Source organism: Aulonocara stuartgranti (genome assembly GCF_965226115.1).
Source record: "Aulonocara stuartgranti genome assembly, chromosome: 15".
In the NCBI taxonomy this organism is placed as follows: Eukaryota; Metazoa; Chordata; class Actinopteri; order Cichliformes; family Cichlidae; genus Aulonocara; species Aulonocara stuartgranti.
The window spans coordinates 21,264,822-21,291,176 of NC_138951.1; the positions used below are offsets into that span (position 1 = coordinate 21,264,822).

The 26,355-nt window shown below is 39.3% G+C and overlaps 1 protein-coding gene across 3 annotated transcripts in view; it reads right to left on the reverse strand.

Annotated features, from left to right (window-relative positions):
- The window catches only part of msraa (methionine sulfoxide reductase Aa), a 58,302-nt gene that overhangs the window by 31,012 nt on the left and 935 nt on the right, over positions 1–26,355 (reverse strand). For 2 of the 3 annotated variants that reach the window (XM_082504730.1, XM_082504731.1), the window contains exons 2-3: positions 6,557–6,625; positions 4,612–4,731 (exon numbers count right to left, since the gene is read on the reverse strand). In XM_082504730.1, the coding sequence (XP_082360856.1) occupies positions 4,612–4,731; positions 6,557–6,625 (189 nt within the window). Of the gene's footprint in view, positions 1–4,611; positions 4,732–6,556; positions 6,626–23,280; positions 23,861–26,355 lie in introns of those variants that run through there. The other variant, XM_082504729.1, reaches the window with a different exon arrangement.

Here is a 26,355-nt window from a genome sequence, read left to right on the forward strand (position 1 = left end):
ATCAATTCATTAAATCCTGAATCGACTTTTAAATATAACTGTTTTGCCAGAAACGCCAGATTCTCAGATTAAAGCTCACAAAACCATTTCAACAACAACCAAACAGCAAATGAGAGCAGGTACACGGATTCCACACAAAGACGTAAACACAGAGCGGACCGACGCATCAGAATCAGCTTTGTCTTTCTCGGCTTTCTCACCCGACGGCCCGTAGACGGACACGCTGTCGGAGCTTAGCGATTCTGATGCGTCCGGTCTGCGCTGTGATTACGTCTTTTTGCGCTGATTCTGAGCTGCAGGTTTTGTCTCTCTCCAACCAAAATTCACCGAGCCAGCAGCAAAAGAAGCAGCAAACTGCGCTTCACATTTGATCAATGCGTCATGAATTTTGCTGTTTTGCTTCCACGACTATTAAAATCACATTCATGCACAGCTAGCTCTCTCTCTCTATACTTCAAGAACAGCTTCCGTCTCCAATCTCTGTTTTCTGTATTATTCATTCGCTTATTACCCAACAGTCTACCGTTGTTCACAGCGCTGTGGCTGCTGTCATTTTCTTTTCTTTTTTCACTTAAATGACCTCGGACAAGAAAGCCTATTTTTTCTGTTATTCAATACTGAAGAAATGGATGGATTATAGAAATCAGTGATGATACCCAGCCCTAGTGAGCAGCCTAGGCACGACAGACGTGGATGTAGCTGTAATAGGAAAAGAACTATTGCTAACTTTTCTGTTAAGTTAAGGCCTGATCCTTCTGAAATTCATAGCCAGTGCTCTGACATGGTGTCATCAATCTTTGAATGCTGAAAAAGCACAGTGTATCCAGAAAAATACATTATATTATATAAATTATTATAAAATTTGTGTACGCCTAACTTTTGTGCCGTTACGCCTAACTTTTTAAAGTTAGGCGTACCGGTACGCCCATGGCAAAAAGTTAGTCTAGAGCCCTGATACATATATACTACTGGTCCATTCTTGTAACAAACTGACTACAAGAAACATGTAAATTAAAAATATGCTTATAATCAGCCTTTTAAATCAAGTGTTATTTCATTATAACTTCACAAATTTGAATGTGATCCATCTACATAATAAGACGGCCCTGTGTAAAAGTCAGAGTCACCAGTCATCTCTTTACATTTTGATAGTAGAACAGGAAATAGTTGCAGCGATTTATTGACACATCTGCAAACACAGTATATATGGCAAAAGCACAGGTTATACAATTTTATCAAGCTTGAAAGTCATTTTTTGTGTAATCACCTTTTAATTCTTCAACATAGCCTGAACTTTCTTAAGAAAGCTTTCCTGCAATTTCTTTAAGAAGTCTTCAGGAATCGTTGTCCAGGTTTCTCGAAGGACATTCAAAGCTCTTCTTTGGATGTTGGCTACCTTTTGTTCTGTTCTCTGTCAAGATGATCCCACACTTCTTCAATCATGTTGTTTGCACTGGCACTGTGTTTGGGACCCTGAGCCATGCCGGTCAGATCCTTTCCAGATGGAATTGCATGGCGGATCAAAATCTGACAGTGTTTTTCAGCATTCATAATTTCATCAACTTTGCCAAGATCCCCAACACCACTGGCTGAAGTACAGCCTCAAACCATGACAGACCCTCCACCATGTTTTACAGATGGCTGCAGACACTCTGTTGTACCTCTCTCCTGACCTCCTCCACACAAACTGACAACGATTTGAACCACAAACTTCAAATGTGGATTCCTCACTCCATCAGACCTATTGGCACTGATTTTCAGTCCAGTGTAGCTTGGCATACCTCAGCCTTTTCTTCCTGTTTCCTTTCCTTAGGAAAAGCTTCTTGACAGCCACTGTTCCACTGAGGCCATTTCCGACGAGGCTTCAGTGAACAGCACCTGGATCAACTAAAGTTTCAGCTGCAACTCTCTCGACTCTCAGATACTGTTCATCTGCTGAGGATAAGTTTTTAACACCTGCCACATCATCTTTTGTCCTCCACTTATCCAGTTTCCTCGATTTTTTTTTTAATGACGCACTGCACAACATGGTGAATAGCTCTTTGGGAATCACCTTGTTGGTCATAAAATAGTATTTCATGTCTGTTTCATTGGTTCAACTAAACAAAATGTAAACAAAGTATGTACTTTTGCAACAGGCTGCAGGTAACAGTGTGTAAATATACCATTTAAGTTTGGATATTTGTAAAGTTGTTATGTGCTGACACATCACAACACTGGTGCCTTTTTTACTACTAGAATGAAAGAAATGGGGGTGGATGAAGATTTTTGCCCAGTACTATATAAGAAAAGCCTGGAGGAGGAGCTAAATGATTCACTTTAACAACTGATTAAATTCCTTTTTAAATACCATAATTTTAATTATCGCGGTGTCTTTATAATATTCCGGGTTTATGTACAATTAAAAAATTAAATCCATCCATTCCTGATTAACTGCGACAAATAAGCTGCAGGCACAAGCACTCATCTTCACGGCAGTTTTTACAGCTTCAAACGGTAAAAATAAACACACATTCCTTTGACCGTGTATGAAGATGGCTTCAAACTCAAATAATGACGAGCACACAGTGGAGTGAGAGAGTCAGAAACAAAGACAGCAAGTGAGAAAAATAATGAAGTGTGTGGGAGTGTTTTTACATCTATACTAACTCAGGTGCTCTATCTTAAAAAAAAAGAGAAAAATATGCTAATATAATCATCACATTTTGAACCTACGCAGATCTGACTGTAAATATTTAACCAACAATGAATATTCAGATCAATCTTTTTTTTCCCCCTCCGGTTGTGTGTGTCTCTTGAAGATGTGAAGGTGTGAGGAGCACTTCATTTAGCCAAGTGCCCTCTTTTAATAGTCTGCCAAGATACCGTGCTAATTAAAACACACATCCAGCAGTTCAAACCAGGTTCGCGGTAGGTGTTTTTGTTTCAGAAACAGTGAGAGCAGTTAGTTAATGCCAGTTTAGGACTGTCACTGCGCTGCATTTGAATATGAAAGGTGAATTTTAATAAAAACTCACAAGATGTGCCTCTGCTTGAAAGTGTATCATCAAAAGTATTCAGCATACAGATAAGATATCACTCTATAACATGAATAAATGTAAAATAGCTGTCAGTCTGCTTACAATTAAAGAAGGACATAAATGAGCTGAAACGTGAAGCCAAATGTCTCAAAAGTATCCCAGAGTTTTTTTTAACTAGGACTCCAAGTCCAGAAACACAAACACACCTCTGGGTTTAGCCTCTGCTGACAGATAAATCATGCTACCAAACTGTATACTCATGCATGTCAGAGGTATCAATGTGCTGTTTTCCCTTTGACCTGCCGATCAGTCTCTGATATTTTTCATATGATTAAATTAGCCCTCATGCGCCTCCCCAGAAATGTAGCATGGTCACGATGCAGACTGCAGCTGTGAATGGTTACTGATGTGCACAACCCCTCTGTAGAACATAATGTGATCCATTATGGGATGTTATTCTATCTAGATTCCACATAATGCTAATGTAATTTGCCAGTGTAATCTGCCATCGCCTTGTTTTCATACCTCTGCTATTCTGTGCATGAACTCCGTCTCTTGTCTGCACTGCAATAATTAAAGTATTCATTTTGTTCCATCTCAAAAATGATCTTCTCCGTTTCACTCCTAGTTTTCTGAAGTAAGAGAATCAAGTCAGCAGCATGGAAACCCCGCTACCAATTTGTGTTTTGGAGGTGTAATTACAGAGCCATGCCCTGTCTTAGATAAAATGAAATAAACTGCAATTCAGCTTCGCTCGGATTTTATTTGTGCAAAAGAAATCTGTGTCCAGTAACCTGGAGAATTTTGTCTCAAGACTTGTTTGAAGGCGATAGAGGGTCCAGTAGGCGCTGCAGAAGGAAATGTAAAAGCTATTAAATGCTAGTCATTTTATTATAGACATAAATTGAATTTCCCATTAAAGAAAAGTTAGAAATTATAGTTCAGTCAGAACCCCTGTAGTTAGAAGTTGCCTGTTATTTCCTTCTGCAGTCATTTTTATATTTGTCGTCATTGACTTCATTCTGGGATCTTCAAATGCATTTACGAAAAAATTGCCTAAACTTACACCATCAAATCTCCAGTCGGGCCTCCTTTTTGCTGCTATGTTTATAATCACTATAAATAAAAGGGTACTTTCTATTCAAATGCTGCTCTCACATTTTTTTTTCCAGAAACTCAAAAGCCAACTGCTCTCTTTCATTTTTGTGTCTTTAACACGCTGCACACACAGACAGCATGAAAAACACCAACTTATCAATTAATCATCTAAACTTTTCTGCACCATATCGATGCGACTGTTTGACAGAATAAAACCAAGTTAAAAAGTAAAAGAGACAGATGGTGATGCAGATCTAATGATGGATTCACTCTCTACTGGCCGACTGAGAGGTCTGGACACACATCACACACACACACACACAGCTCCTCCTCAGAGTGGTCAGGCATGAATAGCAGCCTTATCCATGCCCCAGTATAATAGGGCCTGTGGGAAATGATTCACTCTTCTGTTTATGTGTGTCTTGTTTTCCACAATTTATTGAGTCACAGTAGAAAACACATGATTATGTGTGTGTTGGTAAGCAGAGGGTACCTGTGCAAACTTCCTTGTAGGTGGGGTTAGATGTGTAACCCCCAGAATAGCCCACTTGGGTAGAATAAACTCCTTTTTGCCTCCAAAACTCCCTCTCTGCACCCCAGAAGCAGCCCATACCTTCGAGGGGAAAAAATAAATAAATAAATAAAACAAATAAAACAAATAACAGCAGTCTTTAACAACCAATCCAATTTAACAAGACAGTAAAGACCAGGTCACACCATGCATCACATCTGTGGGAGTATTTACTGACTTGAGTCCCTCATTACCTTCTGTTGGCAGAGAAAACTCACAAAGATTCAGATGTTTGACTTTGATGTGAGCATTTACATGAAGAATAAAGGCAGACAAATACAGAAAATGAGATGCCGTTTGACTGGGAGTCGAGTTTGTACGGTGGATGGTAAATTACTTATTTTCTTCTTTCTACATTTGTTTCTTTTAATTGTTTTTTCATGTGTCATGTAATACGGTTGGAGATCCATTTAGTGTAGTCAATAGAAAATCATAAATCTCATGACGTGGATTTGATAGGAACTGTTTGCGTGCTTTAGACCAAACTGTGGATGATGAACACAAACAAAAAGAAATACAGAAATCAGAAATAAACTGCAGGTTACATGCATAACCCCGGTTCTCAGACTTTTATAGTAAACCCATATTTACAGAGTCTTATATCCACAGCTAAAAACTACAAACTTTATTTTACTTGCATAACTCCAGTTTTCAGATTAGCATGATACGACGTCTCACTATGGAAGAGACATCCACTGTGTAGAAATGGACAAAAGTGAGGGGTGAAAAACAGCTTTTTCTGAATGTGGAAAGAAAGACACATTCAAGTAACTTTGAATACGGCATGATTGTATGTGCCTTAGTATTTCAAAAATTGCAACTAGGATTTTACCCCACAACCATCTCCAGGGTTTACAGAGAATGAGCTGAAAATAGGAGAATACCTAGAAAATATCCGTCCAGTTCTCTAGATAAAAATATCTTCTTGATGCCAGAGATCAGAGGAGAATAGTCAGATTGCTTTGAGCTGATCGAAGGGAACGGTAAGTACAATAATCCAGTAGGATCTGGTGGAACCATCATCATGGATTTGTGGCCAACAAATCTACAGAAATTGTGTAACGTGTTCGTGTCAATATGGATCAAATGAGGAAAACTTCCAGCTCCTTGTTGAATCTGTGCAATGAAGCAAATCTGGTACTAGCAACATGAAACAGTATAATTTATATATGTATGCATGTGTTTTATTTTTATTTGCAATGCTAATTTTGTAGGCTAACCTTATATATGTTTTGTCTTATTCTGGAAGGTGAATTACACAAATTATAAGAGAAGAGAAGCAGAGTGTTTGCAGTTATAGGTCTAAAAACAACAGTGCAAGAAGAATAACTACAAAAATTGAATCTGGTGTTATATAGCTAACTTAAATTTCACAGATATATCCAGGAATGGTAAGGATGCAGCAACTAACCCCGTGATGAAATATATTCAGATTAAAAATGCAAAAATCTGGGCGTAACATACAAGCCTATGGCTGTGAGTTTTAAAAGCAAGCCTGGTTCATAACTGGAGTTTATTTTTCAGCATGTTTTCAATTAATTTTCAGCATTACATTGGGTGACTAGTCTAATATTACATGTAGAGAAGAAGTAGGTAGCTAATGCTTCATTTATGCTTAAGTTCATGTGAGTCAACGTGACCATCAATAGGAAGCCCTCCACTTTCTGTTTGTATGTGTACATGACTATATTTTCCCCTTTTTGTGGCTTGTGCATGTACAAGAAATACTGAAGTTAACAAGGCAGTAAAGACTGAAATTGAAATCACTGAAATTACAATTACAATAAGCTGCAATGCAGGTTTTAGGTCATATCAGCATTTAAGCTAAACTGCATCAATTTCCTTGTATGTGTTTGGAGACACTTACCAAACATGGCCATCTCTGTTCCCTCTGGAAAAGGTGGAACAGTCCTGTTTCCATTCACATCATGTTTTTCTGCAGGAGCAAGTGACAAAGAAAGAGAAGGTATGAGAATTAAAAGATAAGAACCAAACGGCTGAAGACCAGCTCTATTCTCTGCTTCAGTTATGTTGTTATCTGCAGTGTGGTCATTGTTTACAGACACTGAGAGGATTTATTCATTAGATTTGCACCACTGGTACATGTTTCCCAACATGTTAATGTCTTCCCGAATCCAGTATAGGAGCAAAGACCACTCTGCGTATGCCAAATCAGACTTTATCTGTAAATGTAATTAATATTCATGCCAGTATCATTTTAAAATAGCTGTTAAACAGTTTTTATTGTAGCCAGCTATCATCAGGGAATTTCTTTCCAAACGTACAGCACAATTTCAATAAAAAACATGCTTTTAACAAGACTGCACCACCAAAATACACAAGATGTAGTACACACACACACACACACACACACACACACACACACACACACACACACACACACACACTGAGTGACCCACTTAGACAGTGGCGAACAGATCTACATAATTTCATAGCAGCTGCATTCACTCCAATCAGCACAGAGCCAGAGGTGCACAAGGACCCATTTGAGGCCACCCAGCCACCTGGCTGGGCTAACACACATTAGCATTAGCATGCTGGAGGCTGCATGTGTGTGTGTGTGTGTGTACAGATGGCTTGCTGTACAATGCTGTGGGGGAGGGAAATGGATTAAATTAAATGTGATGATGGAGGAGAATGAGAATAAACGTAACATCTGGATCCCCCCTTCTTACACCCTCCCCCGTTTTCACAAAAACACGCAAACATACATGCACACACACACACACACACACACACACACACACACACACACACACACACACACAGTCTTCACGCGTGATCGCATAATTGACATGAGGGGCAGCATGCCTATAGACAAAAGCAGCCAGATGGACTGCCAACCAATCAGCAATGCGTGCGCACACACATCAGAAAATGATTTTTGATTATCAGTTTTTACATTTTGCACTTGGTGTTCTCAGATTTTTTTTTTCTTTTCATTTTGTACAAACACAAAAAGACACACTTTATCACAATCTGAGCGAATGAGTCGTCCTTGTTTGTCTGATTACATGAGCAGCTTTTCATCCTGTGTCAGCCCAACAAAAATCTTCAGACACTTTCTCATCTTCCTCTGGATTCTATTCTCTTATATATGTTTTGTCTTATTCTTCTGGAGGAAGGTTTGGAGCTGCAGCCATCTCCTGCCCTGACTGGGAGTTTGGAAATGACTGCACCTCCTTGCCTTTACTCCCTTTACTATCCTACTGTTCGATTAGTATCCCATTGCACAATATCCCTGTTGTTCCTAATGTCCAACTGTGCACAAAATTTGCAATTGATACAAGCTGAAAAAGCTGCTGTGTGTACAGTGACATAATTATTTGTTCAAATGTTTAAATATGATGTAAAGTGAATGTATAATAAAGAATAAAGCGAATAAACTATTTTTTTGGATATTTTCTATGTATTTCACAAATCAAATCCAAATTGATCCGATTTAATTACCAACCTTAGAATATTGACAAAAAAAAGAATTTTCTAAATTTGAATGGTTGACTATAATATATATATAGTCAAGCAATCTTATAGATTTTCTTGCATATATCCACATTTCTATCCTCTGCTATAGCCACAAGCTGTGGGTAATGACTGCAAGCATCAGCCTGCAGATGCGAGTGGTGAAAATGAGCTTTCTCTGAAGGGTGCCTCGGCTCAGAAAGGGTGAGGCGCACAGTCAGTTGGGAAGGGCTCAGAGTAGAACTGCTACGGTAATTATTAGAGGTGGTTCAGGCTTCTGAATATGATGCCGCCTTGGTGAGGTGTTTCAGACATGAACAACTGGAAGGAGAGCCCAGGACACTCAGCTGACCTGGCACCGCCTCATTTTCCTCACAGAAGACCTGAAGGTGGTATCTGGGGAGAGGGAGGGCTGGGCATGTCTGCGTTGACTTCAACCTCCACCACCCCTAACCCAGATGAGGAGCAGAAAATGAATAAATGGATAGATGGATATCAGGATGGCTCAGAATGGCTCTTTGGGTGTGTCTACAAAATTATATTACACTACAGTGAAGGCAGCAAGACTGTATTATATTATCTTCACTAATATCTGTATATTTTTTGTCATTATTGGAAAAATAGATGATGATGATGGATGATGGATGCCTGACTTAATAAAAGCCCGATTATCAAAACTGCTTAAAAAATAATTTCCTTTGGGCTCTCACTAAAACCTTTTTGGAAGATGTGTAAATTCCCATTGTGAAGGAAAAACCCTAAATATACAGCATTTTGCCCTGCAGGAACCCAAACGTTGTCTGTTGGCTAATCCACAGTGTAATCCAGTGTGCTGATACTGGGTGCCTTCTTCTGTCTTAATTGGACAGATGCTGAGAGATTTTTCATCTGAGATGCCCCAGTTTCCAGACACCGGAAAACTGGATTTAAACTCTAGAATAAACGCTGGTAACGGAATGATTTTTGGCACAAAACCAAGGGAGTTGAAAGTCATAAAAATCATCACAAATGAAGCTTTAATCCAAAAAGCATCAACTTTCAACAACCTGCAAATCCCTGTGATTTCAAATGGAAATTTAAGATCCTGCACCTTAATACTGGTACACATTCAGCATCCCCTTTCCTCCTCCTCCCACATTATCCTGTGTGTGTGTGTGTGTGTGTGTGTGTGTGTGTGTGTGTGTGTGTGTGTGTGTGTGTGTGTGTGTGTGTGTGAGAGAGAGAGAGAGAGTGTTAGTAATGGCTGCCTTCAGGGACCAGCAAAGGCATGTTCATTACTGGCTACACACAAGCACACACAGATACATGCGCGTGTGTGTGTGTATCGCACACGCATGCCATACACACACACACACACACAGACAGACACACACACACACCAAGACACTGAAAGATAAACAATTTAAATGTAAATGTCAGTGGGAAAGACAATAAATTCAGACAGAATACTAATGAGAGTAAAAGCTCACTGTGTGTGTGTGTGTGTGTGTGTGTGTGTGCGTGCGTGCGTGCGTGCGTGCGTGCGTGTGTTTGTTTGCGTGTTATAGAAAAAGAAAGATAAAGAAAAAACAAAGCTCTGAAATGTAAACACCTTTCTTAGTAACAGCTGTTGCAAACACACACGCACACACACACACACACACACACACACACAACCACACGCACACACAACCACACATGCACCAGCCCATTTGTTTCTTGAAAGATTTGAACAAGAGCAGATAATAATGTGTACCAATAAGTTTGCAGGATATATTTAAACTCAGATGAGATAGGAAAAAAATCCGTTATTTATTATAAAATTGCACTACAGCTTTTATAATTTCACTGCACAATATTTGTTGTTTGGCCTGAGCTCTGCAAAAGGACTGACTTGAGTTTTCACAAAATCGGTGCAGCAATTCTGCTCATTTTAAAAAATGTATTCTGCAGTGACAAATCAATTGCACACTGCTATTTAAGCTGCTTTTTTCCACACATTTCCCAGGCAGGGCTGATTTTTAATGCTCACAAGGTTCATGTTTTAGTTCAAATGACACCCAGATACAGTAACTGCGCACACTTCAAAGTATTGTTGAAATTATGCTCACTGGTTTGCTTTCCTGCTTCTGCATGCTGCACTTCAGAACCTGAAACAAAGCCCCACACCCTACAATTTCCATCAATCCTTACCATTAAAAATAGAGCCAAGTTGCCACCAAGTTCGTCAACAAATTCCTGTTTTTTAATGCCAAAAATATATCCATTCAACTCAGATTGACTTCACATTTTTCCTCTCTTCATCTTTGCCCCACTTGCAGTAGATCCAAGCCACAAATGGGACCTGTCTCCTAGTTTCAAATCCACTGGTACCGACCATCCAAGAAGTTTGTGCTTTAGTTCTCATGGGTGAAGTTGCAGCATTGTTACCAAACACTAATTAGCAGATGTGTGTCTGTGTATCTATTCAGATTAGTCAGCTAAGAACGACGGCTGTTGTTAGCTGATAAATTACCAATCCATTGTCTCATCCAAATATGTTAATATCTGGCTCAAAAAACTAATATGATAGCAGTCAAAACACAGAGGCTTCAAAATGAGGTTACAGTGGCTACACCCACCTTATATATGTAGAATCTTTAGAAATATAAAGTACCAATAGAGTAACTACATCAGTTAGTCTATTGTTTTTAATTAAAATAATTCAGGAACCATAGTTTACCCTACAATACCTGCTCTGCAGCCTTTAAAAATATTTATTATTTCTTTCAATGTAACCTTTATGATCTTGTGAGTTTAGAGCTTTACCACAGCATTTATAATACCGCAATTTATGTTTAAGATATTAATGTGTATAATATTCCCAGTCCCACACAATAATACAAATCATTTGACATGCCAGAATTAAATTCCTCTTCTACTTAGTGCCAGCCATGCCATTTCAATTCCAGATTTAATATGAAATCATCTCAGAATGCAACAGCGTGAAAAACAAATGAAAAGGAATGAAATCTGGATCGCCCCCCCAACAATTTCCTTTCTAAACTTACAGGACTGCGGGGACACTCAAAGTGAAACATGCTTCCTGATTTAATTGTTGTTTGTGCTGTAGACTGTTTAGAGATGAAGAGCTAAAAACTAAGGACATTCCCCCCTGTTTCCACCAGCCAATCGCACCCTGGGCGTATCTGTCGGGACTGAAAAAGAAAACATAATAAGAAACTGCCTTAAGTGTGCATTTTTTGTAATGGCTATCAGAGGGCAAGAAAACGTATAGTCCTATGGAAGTCTACAGACTGACCTCAGCAAAGACTTTCCTGCTGGGTTTATGGTCACAGTCAGTAATTTCATACTGAAACACTGAATTTATTTTAATTTTTTCTCAATGTAAGTATCAGAAAGGAGGATTATCCCAGATATGTTCATTGGCTAACCACTTCTGACTGACCAGTCTGACCGCTTGTCACATTCAGTTTCATAACACCAGGACAGTGATGGCTTCAAAACGAGACTTCAAAAACTAGTGGGTGACCTCACAATGGCAATTTTCATACTGTTACTGGAATCAGTATACTGGTGTGTATAATCACAGGTGCGTGCACCAAGGAAGAGCTCATCAATGCTGTGGTGCCCAATATGTGTTCATGTATTGCATTTAAAAAGTCAAGCAACAAGCAGTAGCAGACATATTATGGGACTAAAAACACACAGACTATTTTCATTCTCATGCTTGCCTGACTTTGCGCGCTGATTTAAAGAAGACAAAACAGACTGCAGATTGTTTCTGCTCCGCATCTTGTTTCTGTGTTTATTCAAGACAGTTTCTGACTGTTTGCACTAATTTTCTTTTATTTAGTGGTAAAGAGCAGCGAAAGAGGTTAGAAAGCACTTCAGGGCCCTTCACATCAGAGACCCACTTCATTTTAGGTTTTGTGTGTGTGTGTGTGTGTGTGTGTGTGTGTGTGTGTGTGTGTGTGTGTGTGAGTATGTGTGTGTGTGTGTGTGTGTGTGTGTGTGTGTGTGTGTTTGTGTGTGTGACTAACCAGCCTGCCTCCCGGTCTCTTCTCCCGCTCCCTAAATCCTGTCACAATAATAAGCCTGATCTCAGGACAGGCGTTTATCCATGGTGACATCTGTGGCACACACGTTCACACTCTCCATTAGTGCTGCTCTATTTCAGCTCAGGCCTACGTGTGTGTGTGTGAGTGAAGGCAGCCAGAATCAGCCAATCAGCACTCAGTACATTCCAGTTTATCTCCATGGCCTTTCATCACGCCCTTCATCGCTTTTTAATTTTCTGTAGTGCAGCCACAGATAACAAAAGAGAAACTGATAAAATAAGAAAGAAAAGAGTTAAATAAACCGATCAGCACTGAATTTATTGTTGTGTAATGAGGCTATACTGCGTCATTAAAAGATAGTCACCTCAATCCTATGAATCTGCATGATTTCCATCAGCCTATTCTGTAGAAAATGATGTGACTTTCAATAAATTTCTGCCGATCCGAGATAAACGAGAGCAGAAAATCTCTTACGTCACCCTGCACACAGAGCTGACAAAGTGCTGAGTCAGGCTCTTGCGTCATTGTCTTATATTTTGTAGCTATTTCATCTCCCTTTTTCCTTTACTTGGTTTTCTTTCACTGTTCATCAGCAGCACAATAAAAACCATTATGCTTGAAGGAAGAGCAAACTCCATGTAAACTGAAAGGATTAAAACTTTCCTTGTGTTAATTGAAAGCACGGGAAAAATTAAGACGCAAAATAACACCCAACAAACTTGTCAGATGTTTGTTGGGTGCAAACTTTTTCCAATCAACCACTCAAATCTGTGAGAAACATCCAGTCAAACTTCCCAGACTTAAGACTAGTAGCAAACAACAAAGGAAAAAAAAACTTCTGATCTATGAGATACAGACGTGGAGGTAAAATAGTTCAAGAAGATTCTTGACTCGATGCTGCCTAAAGCTGAGAAGTTGAATTCTCTCAGGATCTTACTGAGGGATCCTGGGATGGAAAGGTGGAGCATGAGTTGGACTGGTTAAAAGAGCTATGCCAAAATCACAGTGTGGGTAACACAGCACAGTTCTCAATTTTAGTAGTTGCCATTAATGGTTAAACAAGCGGAAAGCAGTCAGTAAACAGTAAAGTGCCAAAAACTCTAATGGCCACTTGAGGCTTGCTCCAACAGAGAATCAATCCCAAATCACATGTTAAAATGTCCAAATTAACAGGAAAAACAAACATGTTTACAGCCTGATACAAAATAGTTTTGGTTTATAAGCGTAGTTTTACTCTTCATAGCAACCGAATGTTCTTTTAGAACTCGTCCATGTGAATGGTAGAGTTAGGGGCGTGGCTACTCTGACTAACAGGTATGCAGATGCAGGCAGCTGGAGCCAATCAGCATCTGCTGGGCCTCACCTCTGCTAATCCAAGTGCATCAACTGGACCTTTGCCATGGAGCATGTAATCATCTGACAATTAATTTGAGTTTCCTATGTGTGCCTATCTACCGAATTTTTCGGACGATAAGGCGCCCTGGATTATAAGGCGCACTGTCGATGAACGGGTCTGTTTTCATACATATGGCGCACCGGATTATAAGGCGCATTAAGCAAAACGAAACAGTCAGATAAGTCACACTTTACTCAACTCATTCTTCTTGCTTCCTCCACTTCGGTACCATTGATTCATTAATGCTGAATTCTCTCGTAGCTGCTCTATTCCCATGTTGTTGCAGTACATTAATGACTAACCTCGTATTGTGGATGGATTATCTCAGTTGTTCTCCTGACTGAAGTTTTGGTCCATTTACAGCATCCTGCCATGCGACTGCAATTGTTCCTAACCACTGGGAATCACGTTAACTTTTATCGAGTGGAAAAAAGTTAGCATTCATTCTCCAGCTTTACTGTGTTTATAATAATAATGGATTGGATTTATATAGCGCTTTTCAAGGCACCCAAAGCGCTTTACAATGCCACTATTCATTCACTCTCACATTCACACACTGGTGGAGGCAAGCTACGGTTGTAGCCACGGCTGCCCTGGGGCAGACTGACAGAAGCAAGGCTGCCATATCGCGCCATCGGCCCCTCTGGCCCACACCAGTAGGCGGAAGGGTAAAGTGTCTTGCCCAAGGACACAACGACCAGGGCAGAGAGCCCGGGAATCGAACCGGCGACCTTCCGGTTACAGATACACTTCTCAACCCCCTGAGCCACAGTCGCCCCACGTATGTATACGTAGCACATCATTATATTGCCCAGAGGTCAGCAACCTGCGGCTCGGGAGCCCCATGCGGCTCTTTAGTCCTTGTAGTGCGGCTCCGCGTGGTTTGGGAAAATAAATTAGAAGTATTTAGCTGAAGTGTATTTTATCTATGTTAGTTCTTTTTTAACTTGTAGTTCTAAATTGGAAGATTGTTGTGATATTGAAATATAAAAATAAAATTATATTCTATTATTTTTTTCACTCAAAATAAGCGTCACACTCGCGGAAGCCGGTGTACCCTCCGAAACGCTGTGCATTTATCGAGACTTTCAACCCCAGGTAGGCCAATTATGGATCTTTGTATCCACATTATGTCAGCAGCTATTTTCAACCGTGAGCTATGTTAAAAACAAACACCGCTCACGCCTCACAGATGACAGCTTACAGTCCTGCGTAAAGATGAAAGTGACTTCGTACAGCCCTGATTTGCAGGCGCTGTGCGCAGAGGTTCAGGAGCAGAAGTCCCATTGTAAACATATCACGGCAGACCCGACGCTGTTTGCATGAACATGCTTTTCACACACAGTTGCTGTACGCATACAGCCAGCTGTAGCTTTGCAGCTCACAGCCCGACACACGCCAACACAACAGCAGAGAGAGCACAGACGTAAAGGCGGCGAGCCGTGATTGCGGGTGTCGCTCAGGTGCGTCCGCCTCCCCTGCAGCGGTGCTGCAGACCACGCCAGGTCTGGTCAGGTAAAATACATATTTAGGCAGAATTTTGCAAATATCTATCTTTCTTTTTTTAGCAGCATAGTGCTTTTTTTCCAATTATTTTTTAAAAGCCAGGCCAAGGCTCCAAAAGCCCAAAGGCGATATAAGGGTGGCGGCTCACAACAGTTGTTGTTTGCTACATGGATCATTTTAGTTCAGCTGGGTGTCTTTCCGTTTGTTATATTTCGTTCAAAATGTGTTAATTACATAAATAAAATATAATTTTCTCTGTAGCACTTCATGGGTTTCATAAGCAACACACCTTAGTTGTTCACACAAAGCATAAAGATAAAAAACAATAATTACAGTGTTATCTTCATTTTAGATGTCAAAAAGTATTTGCAGCTCCCGGTGTTTTCTTTTGCGTGGAAACCGGGTCCAAATGGCTCTTTGGGTCTTAAAGGTTGCTGACCCCTGAGCTTGCCCAACTTCAGTAACCCTGCAAAAGTACAAAAGTTACTGATGTTTGGTTTTCTGTCTTCATTTATGTTGGAAGTGGTGGCAGAGCTGTATGTTTTAATTTTATCACAAATCACTCAGTCAGAACATGCTATATCATGCTTAGGTAACTAGCGAAACTAACTTCCTGCTAACTTCTAACTCCATTAAATTTAATAAATCTACCTACGGCAGATGAATGGTATCTCAAAATAATGTGACGAGACATGGCCTTCACTGGATCCATCTACTGTTCGTGAAGCCTCATCAGAAATGGCCTCCATGGAAGGGTGGCTGTTAAGAAGTCATTCTTAAGGAAAGGAAGAAAAGGCTGATGTGTGCCAAATTACACAAGTGGACAGATGTTTCAATGAATATCTGCATCAATGTCTGATTTTCTGCGCAAAATATAAAGAAATTAGGGGTAATTCAACACTTTAGACATTACTATATGTACAAAAATTCCCACATATGTTTGTGGTTCTACAGAAAAAGTCTAAAGATCACTAAAGTATGTCTTCTTCCATTTTAACCTGTCTGAAGAGTGTCTATGCAAAATGTCATGGTAGAAACTTCCAATTACTGCAGTTATTAGCATTTGTCATGTGGTCTTCTTTTTTGTATTTCCTCCAAAATTACTTTTCTCTTTAAAAATGCTGCTGTTTAAGAAATGATTAGTATCTATATCAGTAAAATTGTAGCTAGAAATATTGATAACGCATCAAATTGAAAAAAAATTGGTATCGCCCATCATCTCCATGAAGAACCCCGCCTCCTCCCCCCTGGAGCTCCCGACTTGACAGTGATAAATGAAGCACTGCAGCTAATGTCTAGCTTGGGGAGATTGGAGTCCACACACACACACACACACACACACACACACACACACACACACACACACACACACACACACACACACACTCACAGTGAAAAGATTGCTTCTACTGCACTGCAATTAAATCTACAAAGTAACCTCCCCCCACCCTCGCCTCCTCTGATTGCCTGGTTTCTTCATCTTCCTCCTGCTCCCCCTTCCTTGCATCCTCTCTTTACCTCTCCCTCCTTCGCCCATATCTCTCTTTCCATTTATTTCTCCCTGCTAAAGGATTTCTCTCTCCCAATCTATCCGAGCCCCTCAATCAGCTGCTCTGATTGCCGTCATCATTTTTTATAACCGCCCATCATTACAAGCATCAGCGTTACCGTTATTGTTCTGCGGCTCGCAGACATACTGGACATGACAAGGAACCTGTACACTCACTTATTTTTAACACAAGGTTGTTGGAGTCCCCTGTGTATAATGGGGAAATATTACATTTTAGAGGGTAGAGTTTCGCCAGAAGATTATGTAGGCATTGAATTTGTCACGGTCCCAGGTTACAGTGTTGTGTTTATTGAGTTTTGGGTTCCTGTTTTGATTTGTTACTCATTCTTCTCTTTCTAATGTTCTCATTTTCTGGGTTCCTATGTGTCTTGCCTCTCTCTGTCTTCTCTGTGTGTCTGCTTGTTTATCCGCATGTGCTCTCCCATGACTGTCGTCTTTATTAGTGTTGATCTTCATGCATCAGTTTAGTTTTTTCTCTACGTGACTTCCTGTCTTGTTTTTCTGGGCCTCGCTCTAGTTTCACTTCCTGTTATTTCATTCAGTCGGGATTACCTGCTCCACAATTCTTAATTTTATTTGTGTTTGTTTGCCTTTACCTCGTACTAATGTACGAGGTAAAGGCAAAGGAATAGGTAAAGGTAAAGGAATCACAGTGTTTTCCCTGCATCCTGTGTAAAGCCATCTGATTATGTTCTCTTTTCTCCTGGTTACTTCTGCTACTGGTGTCCCATTTTTGGGATTTTGGTTACAAGTTTCCCTTCTGAAGTTTAACACTGCTATCAGCTTTTTGTTCGTTTTGTCTGGACGAGTTCTCAATTCCCCCAAACCCAAGAGAACCAGCAATAAAGCAAATGTTTCGCTTGAAAAATTACAAATCAAGCTTCATATGGAGCAAATTTTCAAACCTGATGTGCAAATTAAAAATATCACAAGCTGATCTGATGTATCGATATCAAAAGTACAGCAATCCAAATTCTGACACTTTCTTTGTTGTATTTTTCTTTTATTTCAGGTGCTTAAAATGCTGCTTTCCTTTATTAACCAATGTTTCATTTATTACTTTAGTTATTTTATTACCATTAATAAATATTCAGGTTTTAACCAACATTTAACGGGGCTCGGCAATTAATTTAATTCTCATTTCAATTACTAATTTGCCTTCTTTATTAAAACAAGATAATGGAGGGAAAAAATAATTATTATGCTGCATTTTGATTTGCAATGATTCCTTCATTTCACCTTTCAGCACATCCTTTTTTTTCTTCTTTTCTTTTACTGCTCCAAAAAGGTCGGCACTGACTCTCCACTGGACTGTGGCAGGTTTGGCTCAGTTCAGATTTATTTATGTGGTTCGTTTTTTTAGTTGATTTGTATTTAAAATTAAACGGCATCCACTAAATGAAAATGATGTCTTATAAATCATCACTTTTCCCAAAGTCTGAGTGACTGCGTTAAAATAACGTTTGGTTAGAAATGTTTGATTAATGCCATAATAGCCTCATTATTTGAATAACTGCAGGGTTTCTGTTAAAGTGGTCACCATAAATGTTTATGGTTTATAATGTGACAGTTATTCAGTTCAATTAAGTTAATTTGCATTAACTTTTTTCTTTAATTGCAACACCATAAACTAGAAATGGTCATCGGAAGTTTCTCTATTCGAGGTTCAAAAACAGTTAAAACTTCACATCTGTCACTGTAGGACAAAACAAGCATGTCCATCTTTACATATATGGATCAAAAGTGGTAACGTAATTGTAAAAAAAAAAAAGAGTTTAATGGGTTAATTGCACAAAATTAAATGTATGTGGTATATGCCAAACACACAACTCAATCAGCCCCAGCAAAACAATTTCTACACCTGAAGGTCTGTTTTCTGTTTTGCACTAATCTTCTTCTTCTTCTAACCTCTGAATCAGTGGATTGACAGCTATGAGTGTAGTTAGAGCGGGGGTGTGGGTTAATAAGCCTCCACAGGGCTCATATATGCGCGTGTGCACCTTCCTGACGGTTCGACTCGATCGATCGCTCAGAGCCATTAGTCTAGAGACAGTGTATGGTGCAGGGAAACTTGAAGCACTTTGCACTGGTGGAGTGCTTAGTGTTTTCCAGACATCTTTATGTCATAGTAATGGTTCTTTGCATTCATACATGCTTTAAGTACATGCTTTGGAGAATTTTGACTGCTGGTTAGAGCAATAATACAAACATGTAGCACACAAAATTAGGCTTTAAATTATACTTTTTACTACAAGATGTAAAAAAGCTTGATTTAAATCAATACATTTATGATATACAGTTATAGCCTGACACAAGCCTGAATTGGATAAACAAAATAAGATGGATGGATGCTGATGATGTAGTGCATACATATTTTATCTTATAAAAAGTTATTTTATTTAATACTAAAACTATTCCTACACTACTGTAAGTACAGGCTGGGTTAAAGCTTTAGTATATCTTCATTTACTGATAAAAGATTGGTGTGTCTACTGCACAAAAGGGGATGTTTTGGGGATGGCTAGGATGGGAATGAGGGACAGCTCAGGTTGAGCAGTTTAGAGACAAAGTTAGAGAGGCAAGGCTGAGATGGTTTGGACATGTGCAGAGGAGGAATAGTGGATACGTTGGACAAGGATGCTGAACATGGAGTTGTCAGGCAGGAGAAAAGAGGAAGACCTCGAGGGAGGTTCACTGATGTAGGGAAAGAAGACGTGCAGTGTGTTGGTGTGACGGAGGAGGATGCTAGGGACAGGGTGAGACAGAGGCAGATGTGCTGCTGTGGCAACCCCAGAATAAACAGCCGAAAGAAGAAGATTTATTCGTAAACATAAGCTGCCGTGGTGATCCACAAACAAAATTTTAATGGAGATGGTTACTGTAAGAGGCATCTTCTTAGCTACATCTATATCTGCATCTTATATCAGTGTAAGGCCAAAAACATATGACATGAAAAAAATCCCGGATAACTAACAGTGTGCAAAGCTAAACAGAGTTCTAGTCTCACAACAAGCCGACATCAGCTCATGATTTCTACATATGGTCATCTGTTACAACATCAAGTTGAGTCAAGTTGAATCAAATTGAATCGATTTGTTTTTATATCAGCACATAAACCAACAGCAGGTGTTAGCCAAAGTGTTGTGCAGCTAAAAAACTAAAAGAATAATTAAATAATAAGGAACATTTTTAAAAAATGCTGGGATGGGAAAACCACAAATAAAACAACATAATAACTCTAGGTTAAAAGTCAAAGATGGGTGTCTATTCTACAAATATACCATTCCCACAGAGCGCAGGAGTACTATTCACAAACTCCTCAGTAGTCTTCCATAACTTGGCATATCAGAAGAAAATGGGCTTTTATGGGGGTGGGTCTTAAAGAGACGAGAGGCAGAATGGCCTGTTTATGACAGATAATGAAATTATAGGCTGGATAAAAGGGCAGTAAAAGTCTTTTTTTTTTTAATCCTACAACAATAAACAAGCAAATGAGCAATAAAAACTGACAGTGATACATTTTTACAACATTTCAACTATCTTTTGTTTTAAAGATAAAAAAGACAAAAGACATTACTAAACTATAAATACAGGTACTCACAATGCCAGCAAACGCTAACTTGTGTCAAATGAGGGGCTGCATTCGGCTTACAGAGAGTGGTGTGAAGAAACAAATTTACAAACGTGATATCTGCTATTCAAAGCCTCATTAGCACAATATCACATCAGACATTTACATCACACTCAAAAAAAAAATCCCTGGAAACATTTGCTGTCAGAGTTATTATTATAGCAAGTTGCAATAATAATTATTTACACCTACAAGCACACCTGGTAATTAAAAGACATCGACACACCAGCTGCTGTGTGTCTGAACACATCTGACATTAAATTCTTCATTAGTCTTTTTGTTACTATTTTCCATCTGTGTGTAGGTGGCGAGAGCGGAGCTAAGACATCTGAGATGAGTCAGGTAGGAGTAGTAATGTCCAGATAACACCATTAAAAAATATTTAGCTCTAGACTTCTGACCCCAAACACGAACATCCCAGTAGGGATTCGCTTTTTGGACAACATATTGCAGGGCTAAGGTTACTAGTGAAGGTAGAGCAGATAAAGAGCGGATAAACTGAAAAAGTTGAGGAAAAGTTAATTAAAATAAATGCAAATATCAACTAGATTGATTAACCTCTAGACACTAGCTGTAAAGAAAAAACAAAGCCAATGCAGTGCCAAACAGTGCAGTTCCTCAAACGGCCTCATGGGCCTGTCTAAAACTCCCACATTAAAACGCTTCATAACTTCACAGCATTAAAAAGCATGTTTACAGACTGGTACAAAAATGTTTTGGTCTCTATGAATAATTTTCCACCTTCATAAAAACTGTACAGGCTTCCTTTTGATTTATAAATTTTTTGAGGGATCTTATTGATCTAGGCTCCAAAAACTTGGCTTCAGGCAAAACTCCAATGTTTTCCATGTTTTATATGTACCTTTATAGTAGAAAGGTACATATACCTTTCTACTTGTATGTATGTATGTTTAAGAATTGTTTGGTGTTTATCATAAATGTTGTGTTCAGCGTGTAAGAATTTCAAATCATACGTGTGGTCAAAGTTTGGAAATATTCACAAATGTGCACGCTACTATGACAATTACAGTTAAATGTTGCTATTATATGTAGACAAGTTGTTTGTTTCAGTCGGAGCCAACAGCTCTGGCCTCTATGGACAGTATCCCCAACAGCTCTCATTCACTCATCAGCCTAATAATTTCTCAGTTATAGCCCAATGAGCATATCTGGGATAATCCTCCTTTCTAAATCTAAAGTTGTGTCCATGCTGGATGCAATTTGCTCGTTGCACATCACTTTGAAGCTGATGGCTGGTGGATTTTCCAGGCACTGGGCCATGTCAATCACAGGTACCCTTTACTCTCATTGGAAGTCACTTAAATCCCTTACCTGGAAGTTTAGAAAAGTTTATCTAAGATTCCTGCCTTCATAATGTTAAAAGTGGTTATGCCACCCATAGTCACTCAAAGTCGCAGGATACCCTTGAATTTCTGTCATCTCTGGTTGTCACATTGCTGCAATGTTCTGCTTTAGAATGTCAAAATTCTAATTTAAGGTGCTGGCATGTTGGCTTTATTTTCTATGGGTCCAGATCATTCAGTTAGTTTATGGGGAATGGAATTTCCCTGTTTTTCTGTCTGTGTTGATCATGCACAGGTATGGCTGCTAACTGAGCTTCCTGATAAATGAGCACTTTCATTGGGATTTCTTAAATTATAAATTATTAAACCGTTTTATTTATCTGCAAGTATTTTATTTGCCTGATCAGCATTATTTAACTGATCAGCATAATAAGCTGCCTCTTAGGCAAGTTTTCCGTGGATGAACTCTACTTCCACGGTCATTGACTGCAGCTGTGAGCTCGGTGTAGCAGCACATAAATGAACCAGTTCTGGGCAGCTGGATGACGAATGCTAGCTGAAGTCCAAAATGGTGAAACTGGAGAACTTCCAACACTGCAGGATGAGACTGTCTCTGTGGACTGCCCCAAGAGCTAGCAAGCCAGCAAAACAACTGATGGGAAATGAAACATGGCGTGGCGGGAAGCACTGGGTAAGCAAGTTAGGAACAGTTAAACTTTCAAAATAAGAGCGAGGGGATTGCCAAATTTGTCATTTGTAAATCAAACACAGATGGTGCCATTCTTTCTAAGGGAGAAAGAAAAAATGCGAAATACACCTGTAGGGCCACACCTTTCAAAGTCTGTATGTAGATGAATGCAGATTAATGTGCAGATTTTACATTATTATATACATCTAAAACTAGGCAGATTTAAATAGCTGCAATTGGTAACTGTATTAATTGAGACCCATCTTTCTAAAGAAAATACCTGCAACCATCACTTTTTCTGGCCCTTTATGCTGAACCTTAGAAAGTCTGAGAGTTTAGGTGAGAAAAAACCACTAGTTAAAAACGACAAAGGAAATTTCTGAAAACTTAAAAATCATTATAAATTATTTCAGTCAAGGTTTAAGCTAACATTCCAAACAGTCCCAGGCTCCAGCTCGACTAATGTCACAATTTGATACTTTTCTTAGTCCTCTATCATAATAAAGCAAACATCTTTGACTTTTGACTTTTTAAAGTATTCTTGAAAAAAGAAAAGGTTTCCATGACTTTTATCACTATTGCAGTTTTGAACAAAGTCCCATAAGTATTCAAGTACTTATTTGAACCCATTATTTCTGATCCTACTACTAGGCACACCTGGTCAGACATGTTAACATGATTAAAAATAAAGTTATAGTCCTACTTAACATTGTAAATACATAGTTCTGTGTAAAGTCTGATTGGATTCACTGTTAACCATGCAAAAGCCAACCAAAAGATCTTGGTGGGTATTTTGGTCTTTTTCTTAGGCTTCTGGCCCTGTTTTGCCTGCTTTGTTTCCTCAAGCTTGATCATCAAACACATACCTGGCTGCTCTTTTTGTGTCTACTCCCTTAAGCATGAAACCTCTTCCCCCAAACAATTACTATTGGTCTATGATGTTTCAAAGCCCAAAAAGCATTGATACACAAACCTCTTGCGCTGCACACAGATGGCCTTCCTCTGGCTACTATGAGAGTCTCTGAAGTCCAGTATCTGGCCTTGTCCAGTTCACAGATGCTGTTTGGCGCTCCAAGAAATACGAATGCTTTATAAACTACTTTTTTAGCATTAAAATCACAGGTCGACCTTTTGAACATTGTAGTCACGCTACACTTTGTCTCCAAAACCTAATCGCGTCCAATTGGTCCAATGCGGAATTTCGTTTAAATAGAGAAAAGGGCTTGTTTGTTTCTGATTTCCATTGACCTCAAAGACGCTTCAGTCCGTTGAAAATACTTTTTCTCTCCCGTCTTTTTGAAGCCGATGCAAAGCTTGTCCCCATCCACCACCACCTTCACCACCACCATGCCTGGACGTTTCTTGATTTCCTCTGGCGCTGCATCTCTGAGCCAGACAGACAAAGGAAGGGAAGTCCTGCCAAGTCTCTCGACTGCAGGCATGGCTTTTTCCTTTCCTCTCTGCTCCCTCGCTCTTTCTTCGGCTCTCTCTCGATTGTGGCAGTGTTCCCGAGGAGCCTTGGCGATGCTCCAGCATGTCTGCCACTCCGTCTGAACCTTTCCATCCTACCCTCCATCCCGATCGTCCTTTCGCTGTGGACCCCCGCCCCGCTAACCCCTCCACTCCCACATCCTCCTTCCCCAGTCCAACCCCCTCCAGCCTAACCAAAACATTAAACACACTCCAAAAAACAAAACAAAAATTTACATTCAACTCATTTATAATCAGTCAAATATTTGATTCCGCATCTTTTTCTTTCTCTTCAACCCTTAAACCAAAACTCACTCAGTATTCCGAAAAACTGTTGTCGCCCAACAACCTTTACACTTACCACTAAAAGGAAGTGACCGCGTGTGTCTCTGACTGTGTGTGTGAGTATATGTGTATCTCAGGTCTTTTGTTTAGTGCCAGTGCAGATCTATTCATCATGTGCCAAGACTCTGTGCCCTCACTTGTAGTGAAGAGGGGGCAGGTTGGTGCCAAGTGCCCTGACTGCCAGCTTAGTGCTGCTGTCGGTCTGTTTATGCTCACAGAAAGCTCTCTATCTCACACACACACACACACACACACACACACACACACACACACACACGTATAAGCACAGTTTTCTTTGAGCCATTTACAAGCAGGAGTGGCAAATATATTTGTAAAGAGGGAACAAAATAAACAGATGTATGGAATATTAAAAGCAAGTGCTAATATGTATAAAATTAAGCTGATATTATCTGATGCTTAATCGGAATATATCTCCCCTTAATATCCTCAAAGTATAGTTGAGCAACATTATTGTCTTATGGTTTATTGTATGAAATATTAAAACGTTTTAAAATTCTACAACATTATTCGGAGGAAATTGTGACATAAAATGCACCTTTTTTTATATACATGAACATGTAACATTCTGTTACATGATATCTAATTTTGCTGTAATTCTATAAAATTATACCTGAATTTTACATACACTACATACATTATTTAAATAGTTTTCTTAGATAAACCTTGCTAGTAGCAGGTTTGACCCCCTTTTCCTTCAGAACTGCCTTAATTCGCCATGTTAAAGATTCAGCAAGGTGCTGGAAAAATTCCTCAGAGATTCTGGTCCATATTGACATCACAGCATCACACTGTTGCTGCAGATTTGTCAACAGGACATCCATGATATGAACAACCTTTTCTACCACATCGCAAAGGTGTTCTATTGAATTGGCATAGCACGTTATCCTTCTGGAAACAAGCATCGGAAGATGGTACATTGTGGTCATAAAGGTGTGGACACAGTCAGCTACAATACTCAGCTAATTGGTACTAAGGGGCCAAAAGTGTGCACAACGCTATCATACAGTACCACCGTCAACAGCCTGAACCAAGGCTTTCACATAGTTTACGACAATTTCTGACCCTACCATCTGAATTTTGCAGCAGAAATGGAGACTCATCATACAAGCCAACGTTTTTACAATATTCTATTGTCCAACTTTGGTGAGCTTGTACTAACTGCAGCCTTAGCATCTTGTTGCTGTAGCACTTGTGTTCAAGGTTCAACATCTTGTGTTTACATAGATCAGGGGTGTCCAACTCCAGGCCCCAAGGACCGGTGTCCTGCAGGTTTTAGATGCGTCCTTGATCCAACACAGCTGAACCTCCAGGACACTGGCCTTTGAGGCCTGGAGTTGGACACTCCTGACAGGAATATTCTTCTGCATATCTTTGATGTAACTAGTAGTTATTTGATTTACTCTTGGCTTACTATCAGCTTGACCCAGTTTGGCCATTTTCTGACCATTCTCTGTAAACTCTGCAGGCGGTTATGTAGGAAAATCCCAGCAGATCAGCAATTTCTGAAATACTCTGCACAACATCGGCACATTCAAAATCACTCAAATCTCATTTTCACCAACAATATGTAACTATCAAAGGGATTCCCAACATTTCTAACTTAATCATTTTTAAACATGCAAATATCAGAAAATATTTTGAGAATTAAATTGATTATACTGATACTAACAAGTTATCCAAGTTAAGTTGTACCCCAGCTCTTGCAAAATGACAGCTGAAACAGGCAAATGCATCCACAACACTGAATTTGGGCAAATGGTTGGAAAAATTGATGGATGGGTGAATTTTATAACACAATGGATTCAAACTTAAACCAAATATATTGCATAATGTTTAACTGCTGCAACTATCAAAATGCAGTTTTGCTGCAAACTGAATGCAATGTTTGGTTAGTCACTAATAAAGCATCATATTTTATATGTACTGTACTTAAAATTTGAGGAGCTGTTATCAGTTTAAGCAGTGGTTTATAATCTTTGGACCTTGTCAGATTAAAAAGGTAAAGGCACAGCAAGCTGCAACTGTTAAATATTGTTTACTTTACAAACAATAACTTCACAATGTAATAATAAATCAAGCTTTTTTTTCCTGGCTCAAAATGGGCCTATGAAGCATGACTCTGCACATAAGCATGGTTTACCCGCATACAGTAAAAGTGTTATAAAGCAATATAAAGATATCTTTTGTGATTTCTGCCCATAATTACATGAAA